General features: G+C 33.6%; 1 protein-coding gene across 13 annotated transcripts in view; it reads right to left on the bottom strand.

Annotated features, from left to right (window-relative positions):
- LOC100266629 (putative disease resistance RPP13-like protein 1) overlaps positions 1-16,850 on the bottom strand; it is a 58,212-nt gene extending 41,362 nt beyond the window's left edge. Inside the window, exons 1-6 of one of the 13 annotated variants that reach the window (XM_019224148.1) lie at positions 12,467-16,850; positions 10,994-11,170; positions 10,400-10,468; positions 10,174-10,251; positions 9,454-9,620; positions 8,173-8,931 (exon numbers count right to left, since the gene is read on the bottom strand). In XM_019224148.1, the coding sequence (XP_019079693.1) occupies positions 12,498-16,496 (3,999 nt within the window). In that variant the 5' untranslated portion in view covers positions 16,497-16,850 and the 3' untranslated portion in view covers positions 8,173-8,931; positions 9,454-9,620; positions 10,174-10,251; ... (1 more) ...; positions 10,994-11,170; positions 12,467-12,497. Of the gene's footprint in view, positions 1-1,772; positions 2,170-2,259; positions 2,359-3,943; positions 4,326-8,172; positions 8,932-9,453; positions 9,621-10,173; positions 11,332-12,466 lie in introns of those variants that run through there. The other 12 variants (XM_019224149.1, XM_019224156.2, XM_019224145.1 and 9 more) reach the window with 12 other exon arrangements.
- Positions 16,851-24,366: the final 7,516 nt, after the last annotated feature.

Raw genomic sequence — 24,366 nt, 5'->3', positions numbered from 1 at the left:
ACTGAAAGATAAGTCAGAGAAGAGGGCAGCAGGCACTTTTGGGAAATAATTCCACGTCTTCACATCCACCTCTGATTGTGAAATGAGTATTGTTTAATCATTATAAGATGCCTACTTAAATCAATAATATCTTCCTCACTTCCATATACACGAGATTCAAAAACTAAAAAATAGAACAAGCCATGCGCATGAGATTCATTTAGTTTTATTGAGAGAGTTGTGCCTGCCATGCACACACACACCGGATTAAAGAAATAATGAAAGATGACTTATGAGAGAGTTGTGCCTGCCATGCACACACACCGGATTAAAGAAATAATGAAAGATGAAATAAGTCATAGAAGGCTCATGGGGCTGCTCAAAGCCTCAGAGAGAGAGAGAGAGAGAGAGAGAGAGAGAGAGAGAGAGAGAGAGAGAGAGAGAGAGAGAGAGAGAGAGAGAGAGAGAGAGAGAGAGAGAGAGAGAGAGAGAGAGAGTTAGTTTTTCTTTTTTTTTCTAACTTTGAAGCTAGTCATTCAAGACTCATGGAGTTGATTGAACATTATGATAGAACCAAACAGTCCCTATTGTTTGCCAAAAACAATTTTGTGAAAAAGCGATCCTTTATAATATGTTTGCTTCCATAAAGTTTGAAAAAAAAATGTAAAAAATAAATAAATAAATAAAAATAGAAAAAAAATTTAAAATTAATAAATTATTTTTACATATTACATGAAATTCATTTTAAATATTTAATTCTTTGATATAAAGATTAAATAATTTAAAAATAAATAATTTTCTTAATCATTTTAATTATATTTGACTTTTTTCATATTTTTTATGATATAATAAAAAATTGAGAAAATCATTTTTGTTAACATTTTTTTTCTTAGTATTTTTTAGGAACTAAATATAGATTTATATTAAAAGTAATCCTTTATATTAAAGTCATACTTGGTTCTAGAAAATGGTCCAAAAAAATATGTTAAAAAAAATAATTTTCTCCTATTTGATTTTACTATTAAGAATATGAAAGAAAATCAAATATAATTAAAAATAAATAAAAAAATTATACATTTCAAGTTATTTTATTTTTATATAAAAGAGTTAAATAAGTAAAATGAGTTTAAAATATAATATAAAAACAATTTATTAACTTTTCACATCTAATTATCTTATCCTTCGTTTGTAATACTAGAAGTATCAAGGAAATGAAAAAAAAAAAAAGCAGCTAAATGAGAATTTAAAATCATATGTTTGATTGAGAGTGAAATTTGAAATACTAAATTACATATATTTTTATTAATGAAGAAGAATGAGAAATAATATTTTTTTAAAAAGTATCTAAATTTTTTCTTACTTTTTTTACATGTCACAAACATGGTTGTCTTAGGTTCTAATCTTTCCTAATTCATCAAAGACTAAATTCCCATGGTCAATGACACAAGTACTGTAGGCATGGCAATGAGAACTCTGCTAATGAGAAGCTAACACCAAAAGATTTAGGTCTTCTCTTATGACCATGACATTGATCTCAATGATCATTTCCATGAAGACAGAAACAAAGTGCATCAACTTCCTAACAAACTTCAGGTCTATTTGCCTACCTTTAAAAGGTGGTCCACTAGGTCAATGCAAAATAGACCAGCTTTTATTACAGAGACTCCCAATCAATGAATGCAGGCCGCTAAACCAAAATATGAAACAATGAGATGTTTTGAGGTTATTGAGAACATGAACCAAAACAAAGAAAACCTTTTTGTTTTAGTGAAAAATAAGACATTGAAAGGATATGCAGTCATAAATCTTGCAATTTTGTACATTGCAAGAGTTAAATCTCTACTTTTATTACACTCGAAAGGGAATAGCAGCAAGAAAAGACCAAAGCAATTAAAATTTTTTATTGCCAAAGCTCAATACATCCCTGCTTTCCTCCATGCTTGTATAAGAGAACATAGACCAAGAAAGTGAGAAAAACCTAAGCCTCCATGGTTTTCCATGGTTATCAAGTGGTTCACTTGGTTTAAGCGTACTACCAAATAAAAACAGAGCATGAAAATGCGAGTACCATTAGAAAATGGCAACTATTTGCATCCAAAATGTGAGCACTTGGGTTCAATCCTCCTCTACTCCTCTTCAATATTTGTTTTAGACTTGAAGCTTCACGAAAAAAGAAAATCCCTAGCACACCTGCCACCATTAAAAAAATCAGCATCAGTAAGCAAACATAAAATTCCTTGCACCTAACATTGACATGGACTCAAATTATCTAGAACTAACCTAAATTCATGGAGATGAATAGCCAACCAAGCCAAGCATGTGCCTGTGTGATGTCTAGTCAGTCATCTGGAGAAGCTTGGAGCACGCCCATGATTAGATCTGTCACATATGAGCTGTATTTTGGTAATTCTGGAATGCGGTATTTTCTATTTAAGATAATAGATGGTGAGAAACATATAGTCAGATAAATAATAAAACACACACTCTAGTATTCTACTCATTGATTCACCCATTCACTAATCATTAAAAAGTCTAGAAATATAGAAGCTTAAATTTTCTAATTTATGGAGATAGCAAATAAGCTCATAATCATCATTTCTATACAAAATCAGGAAGTTCAATGAGGGAGTTGCACTCAACCACCTTAAGATAATAAGGACATCAGAATAAAAAACAAAGCTACAAAAAGTCTTAAAGCCAAGATCAATTTAATTATAGTATTCTTCTTGGGAGTTACATGGTATAAACCTTCGTTAAGACATGGACTCTAATTTTCTTTTCAAAGAAACAGTTGACTCCTGATCGGATAATGCCCATGGCCACTAACAGGAGTGTAGGCATGATGGCAACAACAATTTTGCTAATGAGAAGCAGCACAAGAAGACCGTCACCTTCAGAATCCATGTCATTGATCCCAATGATCAACTCAGCAACAGTTAAAAAAAAAAAAAAGTATACAAAAATTCAGTCACAGTCAAGATCTAAGAAATTCCCAAAAAAGAACATAACCACATCAAAATTAGGACAAAACAAGTACAACAACTACCTAATAAGAAAAAAATTGACCAAAATACTTCATGTAAACAAATAAAAAAAGTTGACCAATTCAGTACCATAAAATACTTCATATAAAATTTTTGCTTTTAATTGCAGTTTGATAAATGATCCTGGATCTAAATGTACATTGGCATAAAATTAATTATAGTTTCTTTACCTCACATGTTTTTATATTGCATAATGGAACTTTGTTCCTCATCATAAGAGGTCTTCTATGCTCATCCTAGTTGCTTGATATGGAACGCATGGAGAAGAAAAGAAAAAACAAAAAGTATTGAGTAATTTAGTTTGATAAAAATTTAAAAAAAAAATGGAAATTTATTCAGAGAAGTAGCATCAATTGCCCATGGAATAAGTGCCTACAGATGTCTCCCAAAGAATCTTAATTCATTCGTAAAACTACAATATTGACTACAAACTAACCAAAAAGATAAAAAAATTTAAATTCATGCAAATTTATAATAAAAAAAAAGGAAGAGAAATTCATTCTCATATACAAATTCTAAAAGGAAGAGTGACAAGAAAAGATTAACTAATAAAAACTCCAAAGGGGTGTGGTGGTATAGAAACTTCAACCTTCCTCATTGCTGGCCTTATTACAACCCCAAAGGTGATTAAAGAGCCATTGCTCATGTGATTAAAATATGATAACTAGCTTTGTTAAAATGTGAATTACCGAGAACCAATCTTCCTTTACTCGTCTTTTCTCCATTGGAAAATTCTTAAATCAAATAAACAGAGCATGCTGCACAACCAAATACCCAACAACAAGACTAGGAAATGAATTATGTAGACATGCAATTCTAGGGATTGTCAGAAATTCTGAAACATGAGTACTTGACAGCTACTTTATGAATTGGAACATAAGTTTTCTGAATAAAATAAGTATAAGCATAGAATTAATTACTTGACTGTATATTGGTGCGGTACCACTTTCATTAAAATATCACACCATTGATCACAATTTTTGGAGTTGAGAGTGAGCAATTGCATATATACGAGATCAGGGTACCCTCTGATTTGCAAGTAACGTCAATAGCCTGTCTGATATGAAGTTCATAATTATATGAACTCTACTGCATTCTTCTCTGCTTCCCCTTCATCAGCTTGGCAACTAAGCATTTGAAAAAATTTGGTCTTTAAAATCTAGATCCAAGAAAGAATAACTATACAGGCACACACACCTGGACAGCCTCCCCTCTTCATCAAACAATTCAATAGCTGTTAAATCCACTAATCCCACATCCATGGCCGCTGGTGCCTATGCTGCACATGTCATCAGGAATTGCCTGCACAACAGACCAAGAAGAAGCATTTGAGTGCTTATATGATCTAGCAGCTCCATCAGAATCAAGTGTTGCCCTGTAGTAATAGTCACTCCTTAAGTCTCTCCCCATGTGCAGGTAAGTATCTGGGTCTGATTGTAACTCAACCCAAACAAGCATGGGCATCCATACTTGATACCTTTCAGGTTGGTCAAATTGAAATGAGTTACATATAATGCTCATCTCCAGTATCGTTTTTGAAGCTAGTTCGGCTAGACTAATAGACAAATAAGCCCTCAAAATAAACTTTCCCAGGTTGAGAACAGACCTTATATTGAGATAGTCCACGACCAACCCTGCTCTTAATATATAAGAAATGGTGAAAAATATGTAGTCAGAGAAATAATAAAATACATAACCTAATATCCTATTGATTGATTCACCCAGTTTTTAACCATTAGAAAGTCTGGAAATATAGAAGAGTAACTTTTCGAATTCATGAGGATGGTGAATAAGCTTAGAATCATCATTTCTACACAAAGTCAGTTGGTTCAATGAGGGAATTACACTCTTAACTACTTTAAGATAATATAACAACATCAAAAATAGAAAATTGAACTACAAATATTTTTGGAATGCGAGATATAAAAGGCCATTCTTTCCTTTTCTCAAATTGGCACTGTTGTTCCAGTGAAGGACACTTGAAGACAGACAGATAAAAGAGGGAGTTTGGCAGTCTCTCTTTTGTCAAGTATTGGAGCTTAGGGCACTTGTAGAGATCTAAGGTTTCAAGAGTGGTGAGGTGGTGAAGACCTGCTTCTGTCAAGGATTGGAGCCTTGGGCACGAGTAGATTTGTAATTCTTTGAGAGAGATAAGGTGTTGAATAACAGATCTTGTCAAGGATTGGAGACTTGGGCAGTCCTGTATTCGTAATTTTTTGAGAGAGACAAGGTGTTGAAGCCCCTTGTTGTCAAGAGACTTGAGATTTGGAAGACCATAGATATAAAGATAAGTCAGAGGAGGGCAGCAGACACTCCTTGGGAAATAATTCCACGTCTTCACATCTACCAAAGATTGTGAAATGAGTAAGAGAGCTCAGTCTTTGCAAATCCCAGTCCACCTGGGACGTGAGTTGGTTGCAGCGACAGATTTGAAGTTCACGTAGGTTGGAAGGCAAGCCCTCTTTGTGAAACAACAATTCTCGACAATCCCCTAAACTCAGCTTCTGCAGAGATGAATGGGTATGCGCCAACAATCTGAGCTTGGAACAATTGTGAATCAAATGGGACATCGAGTGAGAGCGGCAGTTGGATGTATACAAGATCCGAGCACCCATCGATTTCCAATTTATGAAGAGATGTGGGATCCCCCTCTGAAATCGAAATGCAGAGCTTCTCAAGCCCCTTGAGACCATTGATTGCGAAATTAGTCAACCTGGGGGAGATGTCCAATATGGAGAAGGATAACGGGAGAGAATTATCATAGGTACCACCATTGATCTATAGATTTTCAAGGACAGGGTGATGACATCTGAACAACTCAGGTAGAAGAAGGTCCAATTTGGTACAGTTAGAGATTGATAGGGATTTCAATGTAGTGGGTAAGCCAACTTTGCTCGGGGATCTGGAAAAAGAGCAGTCTTAAATTTCCAAACTGTACATGTTGGTTTGTAGGAATTCGTCCTCTAGTAGAGACTCCACAGAATCACAATTTTTAATGAAGAGATTATGGGGTATCATTGCAAGTTGCTTCAACTGAGAGACATCTGAAATTTCAATTTCTGAAGTTTGAAGAGCTGTGAAGCCACAAGTTTCCCTTTTCAAGAGCAATCTACGGACAACAGGAACATTGAGTGAGGCACAAGCAGCTGCGGACGATTTTCAACTTAAAGTTCCTTCATTGAAGGAAGGTGTATTGGTAATTCCCCAGTGAGTTGGTGACACATCACTATAGAAAGCTCCTGGAGACGAGGGAATTCTCCATGTCTGCCTCCACGACAAAACCATTTCTCCCAACTGGACATATGATAAAATGAAGAATTTGTAGGGATGGAAAGGAGGGCTGAGGCGAGGAAGAAGAACTCCCATAAAACTCACCACCGTCATAGTTCAAATTTAATTATGAAATTTATTACCCTAATTAATTTTATATTAAAAAAAATATGAATGAAAAGCATCAAATTATGAAAATTATTGTTTTCTATATTTTAATAATGATATTACTTTCTACATATTGAAAATTTTTATGGTTAGATGATTTTCTTCAAGTGGGATGCCATAAAAAATCATTAAGAATACAAATATGATGAATGATTCAAGTGAGCATAAATTTTTCTTTGTGGTATGGAGTGTTGAAATTTGGGCTCCAAACCCATTGTCACCATGCACCAGTAATTAAATAAATTTAGAAAAAGAAAGACAAAAGAATTGTCCTTGAGTAGATTTAAAGTTTAATTATATAAGAAATCTTTTCTTTTATATATATAATATAAAAACTCTCCAAAACTTGTATTGAAAATGTAATAAATTTTAAAAATTAAATAAAAATTGAGGTATTTAAAAAACTTTTGTATGCATTTGGTAAAACTTAATATTTATTATTTACTAACTTAAATTAATTTTAATTTAAATTATTTTTAAATTGTTAATTTAAAACTTATTCTTTTTTATTTTAAGTGTTAAGGTTGTTTAGTAAAATTAATTTTAAATTATCAAATTGACAAATTTATCTTTATTAGTTGTAATGAATATTTATCATTATTAACTGTAAGTTATATTAATTTTTACTAGTCTTAAGCAATATATTTGTTTATTAAATATATAATCTTAAAATATTGTAAATTTGTAAGATACACTTAAAATAATTATGATAAAAAAATGAGTCATCGATGTAAAGCCATGGTTGTTAATATTATTTTATAATATATTCTATAAATATTTTCTTTAATTATTTTTTTATTTTAAATTTAATTTATAAAAAGTTTTTATTTTCTAAAATAACTAATATAAAAAAATTAAAATTAATAAAATAAATAAATTTATTATATATGAGATGTGTATATTCTACTATTAATATACATTATGCCCTCCTTTATTTGAACTCATGTTAGGTGAAAAGAATGTATTTTCATACAAATGATAAAAAGGTAATGATTCGAGATGAACATAAAGAAATTCCAAATTAAAGCCCTACACGGAAACTTCAACTACACCCTCCAGCATCTGTGTAACCTTCCTCATGGTTGGCCTTAGAGCTGAATCCTCCTGAATGCACCAAATGGACACCATCACTAGCCTCTCCAGCCTCTTCATATCATTCATAATTTGCATCCTCATCATCTTCCACCAACTTCTCCAACTTCCTTTGCACAAACAGTTCATAATCTCAATCCATTAGAGCTTCCTCTTCGTCTTCCATATGAAAGAGGAAATCTTCTTCTAACACATTGCCTCTATAAATGACTACTTTGAAGAAGCAATCCTCTTCACATGACTCTTTACACTTCTCCTAATCAACCGATCTGTGTTGTTTAATTCTTTCAACTCCACTTCATCCTTTGCTCTCTTCGCTTCATCTTCATCTGCTTGGCAACTCCACTTCATTCTCAAGAACAAAGTTACCATTGTCGAGCATAGCAGCATGAGTAACCCCTTTAACAGCCGACTGAGTTCTCCGAAGCTCATATCCTCCTTTGTCAGCGAGTTTGAACTCCCCATTTTTGGTGAGTTCAATCTTTGTACCCTTCTGCCACTTCTTTATCTGCATACCAAATTATTGTTTGGTAATTCATGTTCACTAATTACATATAGAACATAATTAACCCCTCTAAAAAAATAATTAATATGATCAATCATCTTCTAAGATGGCATGTTACATAAAAGGTAACAAGATTATGCTACTTTTTTAAAATTTTCCTTAGGTTGTCAATGTCATAATGTGGGTACAAACTGATGGTATAGGAACAAGTACATTGATAAAAATTAAAAGAGAAAAATTGGAAATTTATTCAGAGAAGTAGCATCAATTGTCTAGGGAATAAGTGTCTGCAGATGTTACTCCTTAGTCCCCAGTATGCTTGAAACAAATTGGAGACTGATCAGTTTCTTACAGTATCAGAAGACAGCAGCCCAGCTATAGCTAAACACACAAAGAGTTTGAAGAACACTGAGCTTCCAAGTAGTAGTGACCCAACAAGAATCAAGGTAGGCTTATCCTGGCCTATCTGTAAGCCTTTGCTCTGTCTTCCACAGGAGAGAAGGAATCTCTTTGGCCAACACATTGTCTGTATAAATGGCTACTGCACAGAAGCAATCCTCTTTACAAGACTCTTTAAAATTTCTCCTTGTCAACGGTCTGTTCAATCCAAAGTTCATAATTGCAGATTTGCCAGTCTGTGTTGTTTAATTCTATGAACTCTACTGCATTATTCTCTGCTTCCCCTTCATCTGCTTGGTAACTGGGCATTGGAAAATTTGGTCTTTAAAATCTGGAGCCAAGAAAGAATGCCTACACAGGCACTCACATCTGAACAGCCCCCTCTACTCATCAAACAATACAATAGCTGTTGAATCCACAAATCCCGCGACCACGGCCCCTTGCAGCTGCACTGCAATTGTCATCAGTAATTGCCTGCAGAATAGACCAAGAAGTATTAATGCAGTTCCAATGGTTTGCAGTGTTCTGTTTTCAGTGCTTATATAATCAAAATCAAGTGTTGTCCTGTAGTAATATCACTCCCAAAGTCTCTATCTTCTGATAAGAGGTTAACTTATGTGGCAAGATGGTATCAGTGGGATTCTTGAAGCATGTCCAGGCACAAATAACTAAAGCCATATTTTCAAAAAAAATTGGTTACCAACCAAGAAAAACCTGGTAGAATTAGCATAGAATATGTAAAAACTGGAAAATCGCCATGTTAATTTGAGCAGGTCATTCAAGTACATGTGATTTTGGCCTCTTAAATATTCAATCACAGGTACATTCTATATGATTTTAAGCTACTAGAGAAGTATGAAAAAGAAAATTATGAGAATGTCAACCAGTGTGGAAACTAATTTCCTCAAGTAACTTCTCTCAATATCCTTTTCCTTTGTGACAATGTTAAAGACCTATAGTTACAAGTTACAACTTAATTTTCATCTCCAGACTTACCATGTGAACATACTTAAGTCTGATTGTAACTCGACCCAACCAAGCAAGGGCCATCCATAGTTGATACCATTGACGTTGGTTGATGGAATTGAGTCACAGGCTAGTCCAGCTTGACTAATAGTCAAATATGCTCTCAAAACAAACTTTCCTCAGATTGAGAACAAACCCTGTATCATAAAAAGTTCATAAAAATAAATCCGGAGAACATTTAATATAGTCAACAACCAACTCTTCTTCTTCATAAGAGGTGGTGAATTAGCTCATAATGTAGAATAGTGAATTTTCTAAAACATGAAGATGGGAATAAGCTCAAAATCGTCATTTCTATACAAAATCAGAAAGTTCAATGAGAGAATTGCACTCAACTACTTTAAGATAATACCAACATCAAAATAAAAAACAGAACCGCAAAAGTCTTATAGTCAACACAATTTAATTACAATATTCCTCGTGGGAATTTTGCGGTATAGACGTTCATTTAGACTTGAACTTTTTAATTTTCTTTAAGAATAAACAATTGGCTCCTGCTCAAATGAAAAATGAGAACCAATGCTCATAGTCAGAGACAAAAGTGTAGGCATGACAATGCCAATTTTGCAAATGATCATTTGGTCATAGTCAAGACCTAAGAAAAGCCAAAACAAGAACAATAGAACATCAAAATTGGGACAGAAACATATGTAGCAACTACATAACAAAGATTTGTGTCAATCTGCTCACCTTTTGAAGGTGGTCCATCGGGTTAGTGCAAAATAGACTGGCTTTTTTTTTACAGGGGCCCTTAATCAGTGCTGGCTGCTGAACCAAAAGAAAGTTCAGATAACTAAAAAATTCTATAAATTCAATACCATAAAATACCTCACATAAAAATGTTGCTTTTGCAACTGTAGTTTTCCAAATGTTCCCAAATTTAAAATTACATTGGCATAAAGTTATTGATGTTTACCTCTTTTTTTTTTTCATGGTCATATCAAACATTGTTCTCATAGTAAGTCTTCTATGCTGATCCTTGTTGCTTAATATGAGACACACAAAAGAAAAAGCAGTGATCCATTTATTTTGATATCGAAGGGAGCAAAGTCACAACATGTATATTACTTATGTAGCCAACTAAGTTCATATTATGATGTGGGTAAGATTCAATACATATTTCAATAACCATGAATTACCAAAAAATGTATCCACATGTTCTTACAGGGGATTAACACACAAGTAGCTAAGAGTCATCTCTACCCATTCTAAAAGGTAAATTGATGGTGTCATGAAAATATGATAACTGGCTTCATTAAAATGTGAATTACCATGGATCAATCTTTCTTTACTCTTCTTTACTTCATTAGAAAATTCTTTTTTAAAAAAAAGACAGGATAGAGCATGCTGCATAACCAAATTCCCAATAAGAAGACTAGAAAATGAGTTATGCAGACATGCAAGTGCAGAGATTGTTAGAAGTTTTGAAACATGAGTACTTGGCCAGCTACTTTATGAATTGGAACATAACTTTTTTAAAGAAAATAAGTTTAAGCATAGAACAAATTACCTGACAGTATATTGATGGAGTACCACTTTCATTAAAATGACAGACCATTGATCACTGTTTTTGGTGTTGAGAGAGGGCAATTTCATAAATACAAGATCATGGGATTATGTTCCCTCTGGAACTCGATTTTGCTTGTCAATAGCCTGTGTACCACATTCTTCTCTGCTCTCCCTTCATCTGCTTGGCAATCGGGCAATTGAAAAAATTTGGTCTTTAAAATCTATATCCAAGAATGAATACCTATGCATGCAACAATCTAGACAAACCCCCTTCTTCATCAAGCAATACAATGGTTGTTAAATCCACAAATCCCACTACCATGGCTACTGGTGTCTATGCTGCAAATGTCATCAAAAAGTATAGATTTACCTTGTGTCTTTAAAAATCACTTTTTGAGAAATTTTAAAATTTGAGGGAATAAGAGCATGTTTGGTGAAAATTTTAAAAACTGTTTGGTTATTGTTCTCTATTTCCTATTTTTTAAAAACAAAGTGAAAGAGAAAATAACTTTTAAAGAACAAATAACATTTACTTTCATCCATTTTTAAAAACAATAGAAGAACATATACACTATTATTTCTCTTCTACATAGAATTATTATTTTTCAATTTTTTTCACTAGGCAAATTAACTCCAAATTAAACAAGACTTTATATGTTGGATTTGTTAACAAGTCTATTAAATTTTAAAAATAATTTGAAACTTAAATAATAAACTCATTATTCTAACATATAATAAAATAGTATAATTTCTACTAAAAATATAATTTATGATTTTATTATAATATTACTATTTATGTTTTACTAAAAACTATATATTTTATAATTTATCAATAATTACAAAATTATTTTCATTTTCAATAAAAAATTTATCCGAACAAGTTTTTTTTTTAAATCCTTTTATAATAATTACTTACCAAATATTCTTAATTTTATAAAACATTAAAAAAACAAAAAAAAATTAATTAAAGTACTTAATTGACTTGTATTAAAAATAAATATTAAAATTATTTTTATATTATAGAAATTTTTTTTTCACTATAATAAAAAAATTGTTTCATAATTAAAAACAAAATTATTTTTCTTTAACTAATATATAATTATGTATTTAATTTTTATTTTTTATTAAGACTTAACTTGAATTTGATTTTATATTATTATAAATTAATTTTATAAAATAAAAGTAAAACATTGTTTTTAAAAATAATACAAATTCTTTAACCTAAACAGCATTATTGTTTTTTGTTTTAAAAAACTTTTTTTTTAAAAAAAATTATTAATTTTTCAATGTAAGGCTTTAAGAGTTAAAATACAAAAGTTACTGTCACTTAATTTTAGGGCTAAGGAGGTCAAAACCTTAACAATGTAGGAGATTTAACGGAGGCAAGGAATTAAACAGATATATTCTTGAGATTAGAAATTTGGGTGGAACATCAATTTTGTAAAGAAATTAAGTTTAAGCACACAACAATTACCTGCCCATGTGTTGGTGCACTGCCGCTTTCATTAAAATAGCACATCATCGATCTCTATTCTTGGAATGTGAGATATATAACGCCATTCTTGCCCATTCTCAAATTGGAGTCGTTGTTCCAGTGAAGGACACCATCTGACATACAGAGAAGAGAGGGAGTCTGGCAGTCTCTCTTTTGTCAAGTATTGAAGCTTAGGGCAGTCGAAAATTCTTAACGTTTCAAGAGTGGTGAGGTGGTGAAGACCCGCTTCTGTCAAGGATTGGAGCCTTCCGCACGAGTCGATTCCTAATTTCTTGAGAGAGAGAAGGCATTGAAGAACAGATCCTGTCGAGAATTGGAGCTCAGGGCAGTACTGGATCCATAATTCTCGAAGAGAGGTGAGTTGTTGAAGCCCCTTGTTGTCAAGAGACTTGAGATTTGGAAGACTATAGATTGAAAGATAAGTTAGAGAAGAGGGCAGCAGACACTCCTTGGGAAATAATTCCACGCCTTCACATCCACCTTCGATTGTGAAATGAGTAAGAGAGGTCAGTCTTTGCAAATCCCAGTCCACCTGTGACGTGAGTTGGTTGCAGCCCCATATTTCAAGTTCCCGTAGGTTGGAAGGCAAACCCTCTCTGTGCAACAACAATTTTGGACAAGTCATTAAACTTAGGTTCTGCAGAGATGAATGGGTGTGCGCCAGCAATCTGAGCTTGGAGCAGTTGTATATCTGATGGCACATCGAGTCGAGAGCGGGCAGTTGGATGTATACAAGATTAAGGCACCCTTCGATTCTCAATCTACGAAGAGATGTGGGATGCCCCTCTGAAATCGAGATGCAGAGCTCCTCAATCCCCTTAAGATCTTTTATTTTGAAATCAGTCAACCTGGGGAAGATGTCCAATATTGAGAAGGACAACGAGAGAGAATCACAGGTACCGCCATTGATTGATAGATTTTCGAGAACCGGGTGATGGCATCTGAACAACTCAGGTAGAAGAAGGTCCAATTTGGTACAATCAGAGATTGATAGCAATTTCAATGTAGTGGGTAAGCCAACTTTGTTTGGGGATCTGTAAAAAGAGCAATCACAAATTTCCAAACTGTACATGTTGATTTGCAGGATTTCCTCCTCTAGTAGAGACTCCACAGAATCACATTTTCTAATGTAGAGATAGTGGGGTACCACTGGAAGTTGCTTCAACTGAGAGACGTCTGAAATTTCAATTTCTGAAGTTTGACTAGCTGTGAACCCACAAGTTTGCCTTTTCAACTGCAGTTCACGGGCAGCAGGAACGTTGAGTGTAGGCACAAGCAGTTGTGGACAATCTTCAAGGTTAAGTTCCTGCAATGAAGAAAGGTGCATTGGTAATTCCCCAGTGAGTTTTGGACATAGCCTTATAGAAAGCTCCTGGAGACAAGGGAATTCTCCACATACGCCTCCACAACATAACCATTTCTCCCAGTTGTACATCTTTTTAAATGATAGAGTTTGCAGGGATGGGAAGGAGGGATGATGCGAGGAAGAAGAATTCCCATAAAACTCACTACCCACTCCCACTACTCCTTTCATGTCTGAGATCTCTAGACGTTTAAGACAAGCTAGTTGCCCCAGTGGCGGCAATGTTGAGCAATTCCCACAATTCGAAAGCTGAAGGGACACGAGATTTGAAAATGATTCATCTCCAAGCCAATCTGGAAATGTTAGACCAGGATACCCTCCAATGGACAACTTTTTTAAATTTGGATGAGGTGTTAGCCTGTTAAGAATATCATCTGTTGCTCCACTTTGTCTAACATAATCCCCAATCCGGTAGTGACTCCAATTCAAGGATAACTCATCAAGGTATTTCTTATCCTTCATATTCGCCTGCAATGCATCCTCAACACCCACCACATTCTCCATTTTTGAAATTTCAAGTCTTCCTCTAATCTCTGAAAGCTTCCACAATTCTCCAAATCTGAATCCACTTTCTTGGCCCACAATAAAATGAGGCAGCCGTTGTAAACTTTTTAATTGCTCTATATCATTTGGCATTTCTTTCAATGATTTAGTCCCACTAATATCAAGATAGCGCAAATTAATCAACTTCCCCATTTTTGAAGGCAATTCAAGAAGATCATAACATTGACTCAACATCATCGTTTGCAAATTGCATAAACAACATATTGATTCAGGTAATCTTTTAATCATTGTTGTAGAGAAATCCAAGTAACGCAACTGTTTTAAATTGTGTATTGAATCAGGCACATCTGTTATGCAGTATTCACACAATGACAATACGCGCAAGGATTTAAATTTTGGTAATATATTTTGTAAAACTCTTGTACTTAATAAATAAAAAGGATGGTGCCATAATCTCTCCACCTGTAAGATTGTTCTGAGATGTTTGGCTTCACCAACAGGCTCAAAAGTTTTAAATACAACTGCCCCATCATCGTCACTTTTAAAGTGGAGAAAATGGCGAGCCTTATCAGATATTTTTTGCAGCTTACAATCTTCCAATCGAATGCAAAATTCTTGGGAGATATGTTGAGCCAAGTCATGTATTAGATCATGCATTACAAAGCATGATTTTTCTCCTCTAATACATTTTTGAAAGAATGACTTTGCTAAAAGTTCATTAAAATATGAATCACCTACCTCTTCCATTCTTCTGTTACTTTGTCCCGAGTGTAAAAGCCCTTCTGCCATCCATAATAGAATCAGCTTCTCTTTGTGGAATTCATAGTCCTTGGGAAAAATGGAACAGTAAGCAAAACAACGCTTCACAGGTAGGGAAAGATGCTGATAACTCAATCTAAGAGATGGAAGAATTTCATGATCAGTCTGAGAATGCCATGTTTTGCTATTCAAAATATCTTCCCATTCTCTTCTTTCGGGCTTAGAGTACAAGAGACTCCCGAGTGCTTTCACAGCCAAAGGCAATCCTTGGCACTTCTTCACAATCTCTCTGCCTATGGGTTCAAGCTGAGGATAAGCGCAGGGGTCTCCATTTGGAAATGCAAGTTTTGTAAATAGGGACCAACTATCTTCAGGGCTTAATGTTCCCAGCTGATGAGTATGGATTGCACGCATGACTTTTGCAACAGTTTCGCTACGACTGGTCACAACAATCTTGCTTCCCTGGGCTGCAGCGTGGAGTGGAGTTCGTAGTCTATCCCAACTTTCCCAATCAAGAGACTCCACATCCCAGACGTCGTCGAGAACGAGCAGAAATTTCTTGTTGCCAAGGTTGTCTTTGAGTTGATGTTGAAGCAAATCTAGGCTGTGATCGGAAGTAGGTCTACAACCGATTGCCTCAAGAATTGATTTGGTTACACCGATAAGAAGAAACTCCGTGGAAACACAGACCCATGCTTTCATGTGGAAGTGTTCCTTCACTCTGTCATCGTTATAGAGAAGCTGAGCGAGTGTGGTCTTGCCACTTCCGCCCATGCCCACTATGGACATCACATCTATGACGTTGTTGGCTGCTGCAGTTTCCTTGTCAGAAAGCAACCACTTCACCAACTCCTCCCTAATTTCACCCCTGCCGTACACGAAGGAGTCATCCACCAAAGAAGAGGATGGTAATTTTGGTGACAGTTTCTCACCATCACCTTCTTTCAGCTCAAGCTCAACTTTTTCTTTTGCAATGTTTTCAAGTCTGGTCATCAAGCCCTTGACCCTGGACTCCATGTTTTGGTTGGCAAAGGGAGCCTTAACCCTGGTAGAGAACTTGTTCCACACCTGATAAATTCCGCCAGTTTGGACCTCAGCAGCTTCTATCTCGCAACGCAAGGCTTCGGTAGCGATCTCGTCCAACAGGTCCTCCGCATGATACACAACATCCTTAACTTGGACCAACCACTCTTTGACCAGTGGGTCTGAAAATTGCTTCACCTCCGCATCATTGAGCGCTTTGTGGACAACCAGCAATTTCCTCTTAAAGTCGGTGAGGAGTTCATGGCTAAGCTTCTGTCCCCGGATGAAGTTGACGAGCTCCGGAGAAGCCAACCTGTCGAATAGAACTTGAAGTGAAGCGGAGAGGAGTGCGTCCGCCATTGCAAAAGGAATTCAGCGAGATTGAATACAGGAAAAATGAAGCAAAGCGGAATGCAGAATCACAGCAGCAAACTGCAAAGTAAGAAGTAAAGACCGGTCTCTTTTGCCAAGGGCTTGAACTTGAAGGAATCATTAATGGTGGTGGACCCAGATGCAGACTTTTTTGCCAAACACAATAATTGAGTGGTGACCGGTGAGTAAAAGAAAGCAAAGGGGAAATCAAAAGCGCAAAAAAAGGCTGATGCCAGGCTCTGTTGAGTAAGTTGGGTAGAGCTTTCCAAACAGAAAGCAAAAGCCACAAAGCATGTGCCAGCTTTTTTATTTGTTTCCTCTTAATTATTTTTCTTTTTAATATACTAATTTCTTTCTCTACTACTGTTGTTATTATTATTATTATAAGAGACGAATATTTGTTTCAACATTAATATTCCTAATATTATTAAATTTCAATATTTATGTTAATACTATTATTTTTAATAATTATAAATAGTATTGCAATTCTACAATTACTATCAATATTTATTGCTTTTAATTATTATTAATATATATATATATATAATCACAATTACAATTCATTCACAAAATAATTAATCTAGATGTCAGGATTTGTCACCAAACCCCACAATTCATTGGTCAGTCAAAAAACATTTTTACATAAATTTAGCGGAGTAGGTGGATGGATGTTGATTGATCCATTGTCTCAATTCAATGGTGGGTTTAAAAGCATTTTTATATCAAGTTGGTGGAGTAGGCGGATGGATGTTGATTGATCCATTGTTTCAATTCAATGGTGGGTTTAAAAGCATTTTTATATCAAGTCGGTGGAGTAGGTGGATGGATGTTGACTGATCAATTGTCTCATAAATTTCTTTTTTGTTTTATTGTTAAAATTTTTTTCCTTGAAAGTTAAAACCAACTTAAAAGGCATAGTAAAATAAGTATTCAACCTAATAACTTGGAATTACAAGAATCATTTTTAAAAAGTAACCATTAAAATTAAGCTTTAATTATGATTATTAAAATTGTTGCTTTTCATGTTTTCAATATTGTCTTTTACATATTAAATTTTTGGATTGTTATGTGACTTTTCTTTAATTGGGATGTCTAAAAAAGAAAAAGAAGTAAGATAATTAGTAATCTTATTTCCAGTTTGGACTTCTTACTTTTCCATTGTGAATTTAAAAATTAAATTAAAAATATTTTTGATAATGTTTCTATTATAAGTTATGTTTAGTTATCGAAAAATATTAAATATATATATATATATGAAAAATGATTTTCTCATATTTAATTATAGTATAAAAAATATCAAATATAATTAAAATTAATTAAAATTTTATATATTTTAAAATTATTTAATTTTTATATGGATGAGTTAAAATAAGTAAAATAAGTTTGAAATAGTAAATAAAAATAACTTATTTTATATTTTTCTTCATTTTTTTTCTATTTTTTCTTTATATTTTCTTTCAATTTTTTTGGAAAAAAAAAAAGGCTGAAGTATTTACAATAAAAGTGTTTTTTCTAAAAATGATTTTAAGAGAATCACATATCAAATGTTAATTTTTCAAAAAATATTATAAGTAATTTTTTAATACTAAAAGTGATTTGTTTAGGTTTTCAATAATAGTTTCTTAATTTTATCAAATACTTCATCTTTTTCAAAAATATTTTTTTTAAGGTAGAAGCACTTTTTAAAATTATTGTTAAACTAATTCTAAGAATATTGAAACCATCAAAACATATGATTTAAAAACCATAATAAATATTATGTGAATGATTCAAGTAGGCATGGATTTTCCTTTCTTTTCTTTTATTTTATTTTTTTGTAACCCGAAGTGTTGAGTTAAAGTTGATATTAACACCAAAGGCCTCATTTTTTAAATTTAATTAACAAAAAATTCTTTTATTATTATCAATTTGGTGGAGTGGGTGGGTAGATTGGTGGAATCGGATACTGCCAAAAAAGCAAAAGCATCCATAGGATGATGCCTACCATTCCTTCTTTTCCACGTTTATTTATTGAAATTTTTAATCCTTTCAATGAACTTGACAACCATCTTAAAATAATTATTCGGAGCTATTGATTTAAAATGATAAGGATCATTTTTAATAATTTTTTTTAAGAAAAAATAATTATTGTACCCGACTCTACTTGATAATAATTTCAAAAAATATTTTTAATTTAAAAAATTAGATATTAATTAAAATTTTAAAAAAATAATAAAAATATAAAAAATTATTTATAATATTAAAAAATCACTTATTTTGTTTCCTAAATTCTACTCTCCAACTTGTCAAGGAGTTCATGGCTGAGATTTTGTACCGGATGAAGTTGATGACCTCCGGAGAAACCAACCAGTCGAATAGAACTTCAACTTGAAGGGAAGCCGAGAGGAGTGCGTCCGCCATACCTGTTGACTGCAAATCTGAAGGTTGGTCTCTATTGCCAAAATGCACAAGGCTTGAAGGAATGATTGATGATGATGAACTTTGCCAAACACCATAATTGAGTGGTTAGTAAAACAAAGCAAAGGGGAATCTGTAGACCCCCTCTTTTGGGTTTTGTTTTCTTTATATTTATTTTGAGCCTTCCCGCCACTTTTGGAGCACCCAGAGGAGGACATTTGGACTGGGGGACTGGCTTCTTGAAGCAGGAGCTGCATGGGACACGTGGTTGTGGAGCTGGCTAGAGCCATGGTGGTGGTTGGACGGTGATGCCATCCTCCGAGGACAAACAGTGAAGTAGAGAATGGCTTGCGGGAGAAGATAGGAGCAGGGGAAGGAAATAAAAAAGGAGGAAGAGAAAAAGAGAAAAAAAAAGGGGGAGGGAGGTGGTCTGAGGAGGATACGTTTATGAAAGGTGTTCTGGAGCTTAGAGAGAGGCTGCTACAAAGAAAGGGAAAGTGGCATGAAGAGGCAATGAGTTGAAGGGGAGATAGCACAGGTATGGTTTCTGTCAGCTGGATCTCTTTGCTTCCATATCGTTTTGTTTATGATTTCTGGGGATTATTAAGTTTTTGTTTATTTATTCTGATGTTTGAATATGAGCATTGAGGATTTTATTATGTTCTTGTGGAATCTGAGCTCGTTTGCCTCCATTCTATGTTTGGTTTTTAGCTTGGTTTTTAACCTGTTTTTTGGGCTCTGTTCTTGGTATTTTTGCTTTGGTTCTTCTTTGAGACTTGATTGAGATACATTTTCAACTTACCCTAACACCTAAGCTCACGGGTTCAAGCATGAGATGTAGCTTGTGAATTCGTCCCCACTCGTACACTTTGTGCTCTGTTTTGGCTACTCCCCTATTTCTGGTACTCATCTGTGGGGCATGTAGGTTCATGTATTTCAAGATGTGCCGAAATGGCACCCCCGCTTGTTAGCACTGAATGTCACCACGAACCTTACTCCCATTACTTTCCCTTAGGTCCATCTCCCATATTCCATCATACCCACTGCCCATCTTCTCACTCTCATTTCCTTTACCCTCACATACCCACCATTATCCTTCTCTCACTACCCGCGGCTGCTCCTCAGTTACCCATTCCATATACATATCCTATCTTCCATACACCCCATGCATATACCCATCACCCACACCCCCACTTACCATACCCTCACGAGCCGTTCATTCATGCCCACAACGCCCTTTAAATTCATTTCCTTTCTTAGCTTAAAACACCCTACTCATTCCACCAATTTATATCACGTCACTTGCACCATGCATGGCCGTCCAAAGCTCCTCCAATCCACTCATCCACGTACAAGAGGCCCATGCAAACCCTTTCATCACCATATCCATCTTCATTCTTCCTCTCTCCAAACCTTCACATACCCATCACCACCTTTTCTCTCTCTACACCACAACCATACCCATATCTTGTACCTCCATGCATACACTCACTCCACCAACCCGTAGCCTATTCTTGCCTCATGCATGGCTGTCCAAAGCTCCTCCAATTCATCTATCCACGTGCATGGGACTCATGCAAACCATTCCCTCACCTCACCCATCTTCACTCTTCTCCTATAGCTATGCCTTAGATGCCCACATGTCATTTCTCTGCCTTAGATGCCCACATGCCATTTCTCTCACTACCCGTGGCTACATTTCACCCATGATCTCTACACTCTTCACGTCCATGTGCATGCCACCACTACCTATCTCTCTCTACACCACAACCATATCCATATCTTGTACCTCCATGCATACGCTCACACCCACCAAGCCCCTCAAGCTCACGTCTTCTCTCTCTACACCATCCAACCATCCAAGCCCGCATTCCGACTATAGGTGGTTCCGAAACCCCCTTCATTTAGTCCACTGTTATACTTCGTGCATGAAAGAAAGAAGAGGTTAAGGCCTTAAGGACAACACGAGGTTCATTTAGAGTAGCTGTTAGTTGGGGATATGGGCTTGAGTTGGAGCCCAGACCCATATGTGTTGATAGAAGGCCCCATGTTTTGTTCACCCATCTTAAGATGAAGCCCAGACTCAGACTCATACGTGTTGATGGAAGGCCTCATGTTTTGTTCACCCACCTTAAATTGGCCCATGTCCATTCCAAGCCCATGCTCACTTCAAGTTGATTTGTTCACCCACCTTAAGTTAGCTCATACCCATTCCAAGCCCATACCCACCTCAAGTTAGCCCTTTTGTTTTCAATTTGCATGATTTATATTCCTAAAAACATTAATTTCTCAATAAGTTTTAATTCCAATTTTTGAAATTTTAATTCTCACACCAATTTATTTAATCATTATTTATTTATTTATTCGTTTATCTTTAAAATTCAATCTTTAAATAATCTTTCAAAATTCCAATTTCCAAAATTTTAATTCTCACGCCAATTTACTTAATCATTATTAATTTATTCATTTATATTTAAAATTCAATCTTTAAATAATTTTTCAAAATTCCGATTTCTAAATTTAATTTCGATTTCCGATTATTTAGTCATTATTAATTAATTAATTTATTTATTTGTTGATCTTTAAAATTCAATCTTTAAGTAACTCTTTTAAAATTCCGATTTCTAAATTTAATTTCGATTTCCGATTATTTAGTCATTATTAATTAATTAATTTATTTATTTGTTTATCTTTAAAATTCAATCTTTAAGTAACTCTTTTAAAATTCCGATTTCTAAATTTAATTTCCAAATTCCGAATTCTTAATTTCCACATCAATTTATCTAATCATCATTATCTTGTTTATTTATTTATTCGTTTATCTTTAAAATTCAATCTTTAAATAACTTTCCAAATTATGATTTCTAAATCTAATTCCAATTTCCGAAACTTTGATTTTTAAATTAATTTATTTGATCATCATTATTTTATTCATTTACTTGTTTATTTTTTTAAAACTCAATCTTTAAACAATTCATCAAAATCACGATTCCAAACTAAATTTCTTTAGTATTCACTTAATCATTATTATTTTCACTATTATCATTATTTTATTTATTTAATTCAAAAATCCCCTCTTCGAATGATTCCAATTTTCTGACTTCCGAATTTAATTTTCAATTCCAAAAATTTCAATATTTACAAACCCCAATTTTTGAACTTAATTTCCAAATTCCAAAATTCTGATTTCCTTCACATTTAACCCCCAAAATTCCAATCCTTTAGTTTAATTCCCAATACTCTAATTTTCAAATGAATTTCAAAAATCAAATTTTCCCCTCAAACTGTTTTATTTCCACTCTGGTTCTCAAATAAACCTTTTATTCTTCTTGGTTTCACATAAGCAAGAATGATAAATTTTCATAATTCCAAATAATGAGATTTGTGGGATTAATTCGTGCAAGAAAGATTGGGTTTTGGTGGGGGCCTCACATACGTGATTTTATGATTGATTGATCGATTTGATCGCCACACGTGATTGATTTATTCTGTTGTATGACATACACACGATTATCCTATGATTCGTTCATTAACTCTTGCTTCCAATGAAACAAATCAGGTCATCACTCAGGTATGTTCTTTGCTTCTTATATTCATTAGGGCATTTTGTTGTGATTTTCATTCGATATTCATTGATTTACTCATCAATCGCCATATTTGTTTCATTCTATTAGTAGAGACCCGACTTTAGGGACTTAGAGGGGTGCTACGGTCTTTACCGTACTTTCCCGATAAGTAATCTGTGGAAGCGCATAAGGCAAAATGCGGGGTCCATAGAACCAAAGGCTAAAAAAAGCTGTGGTGGACCCATATGTTGACTTTTTTGTCGGACAGCATTGCCAAACAAAGCAAAGGGAAAAGCAAAAATGGAAAAACCAAAATTTTTTCTCTATCAAAGTTCCCACATTTCTAGTCGGAATATATAATTTTTTTAATAAAAAAATTATTATATAGATAATTTTCTAACTTCATGTAAAAATGTAACAATAGATTAACTAATGACAACCACATACAATTTAATAATTAATTAATTAATTAATATTAGGTTAATTCAAACTCAAATTATTTGGCCTCACGAGAACCTAAAAGAGAAGCTAACAGCAAAGAGGATGCATACAACAAAACCAAAATCATGTGGTATTCCCTTCAAAGATCTTAACTCTAAAAAGCATTAAAATTTTGGAGATCCAGATAGGATTCAAGCAATTTGCAAAGAAATTTCCCATATGAAGTTGGTAATTATGAGGAAGATAAAATTTCTAATGGAAGAAGGATTAGATTGGAAGTAATTGTTTGAAGTAGTCAACATCATGTTGGTAATTGTGGGACTGGGAGAAATTATTACTATCTTTTTATTAAAAAAAAATGAGTTTGTGTGTATTGAAACATATCCTAAATTAGAGATTTGATTTTTTATTTTTTATTTTTCATTTGTTATAGTACAGCTCAGCTGAAGGTCTTAATTTCTTTTTACTCAGTAATTTTCCATATAACTGTGAGAATCCAATGGTCAATGAGCAAACATAGAAAAGCAAGCACCCATAGAAAAAGAAATTCAGGGAAATCCTAGTGAATTCAGATGTCAGGATTTGTCACCAAACCCCACAATTCAATGGTTGGTCAAAAAACATTTTTACAGTGGAGTAGGTGGATGGATGTTGATCGATCCATTGTCTCAATTCAATGGTCGGTCTAAAAGCGTTTTTACATCAAGTTGGTGGAGTAAGTGGATGGATGTTGACTAATCGATTGTCTCAAAAATTTCTTTTTGTTTTATTTGTTGAAATTTTATCCCTTAAAGGTTAAAACCAACTTAAAAGACATAGTAAAATAAGTATTCAAGCTATTTACTTGGAATTACAAGAATCATTTTCAATAATTAGCATTTTTATTTTTAGAAAGTAGCCACTAAAATTAAGATTTAATTATAATTATGAAAATTGTTGTTTTTTATATTTTCATAATGATATTGTTTTTTACATAATAAATTTTTGGATTGTTCCGTGACTTTTCTTTAATTGGGATGTCTAAAAATAAAAAAGAAATAAGATTATTAATAATCATATTTCCATCACTGTTTAGAGTTCTTACTTTTTTATTGTAAATTTGAAAATTAAATTAAAAGTACTTTTGATAATGTTTCTATTTGAACATTATGTCTGATTCTTGAAAAATGTTAAGAAAAGAAAAAAATATAAAGAAAAATAATTTTTTCATGTGTGATTATGTTATGAAAAAATCCAAAGAAAATCAAATATAATTAAAATTAAGTATTTCTAAATTATTTAATCTTTATATAAATAAGTAAAATAAATAAAATAAGTTTGAAATAATAAATAAAAATAATTTATTAATTTTTAATCTATTTTTTTATTTTCCTCCATTTTTTTTTTCTACTTTTCATTTATATTTTCTTTCTCATACATTTTCTCTCAAATTTTTGGAGAATCAAACATAGTTG

This window comes from Vitis vinifera, chromosome 13 (assembly GCF_030704535.1).
Source record: "Vitis vinifera cultivar Pinot Noir 40024 chromosome 13, ASM3070453v1".
Lineage (NCBI taxonomy): Eukaryota > Viridiplantae > Streptophyta > Magnoliopsida > Vitales > Vitaceae > Vitis > Vitis vinifera.
Note: the sequence above shows the minus strand (reverse complement) of the source record. Positions and strands in the feature narration are given on the sequence as shown.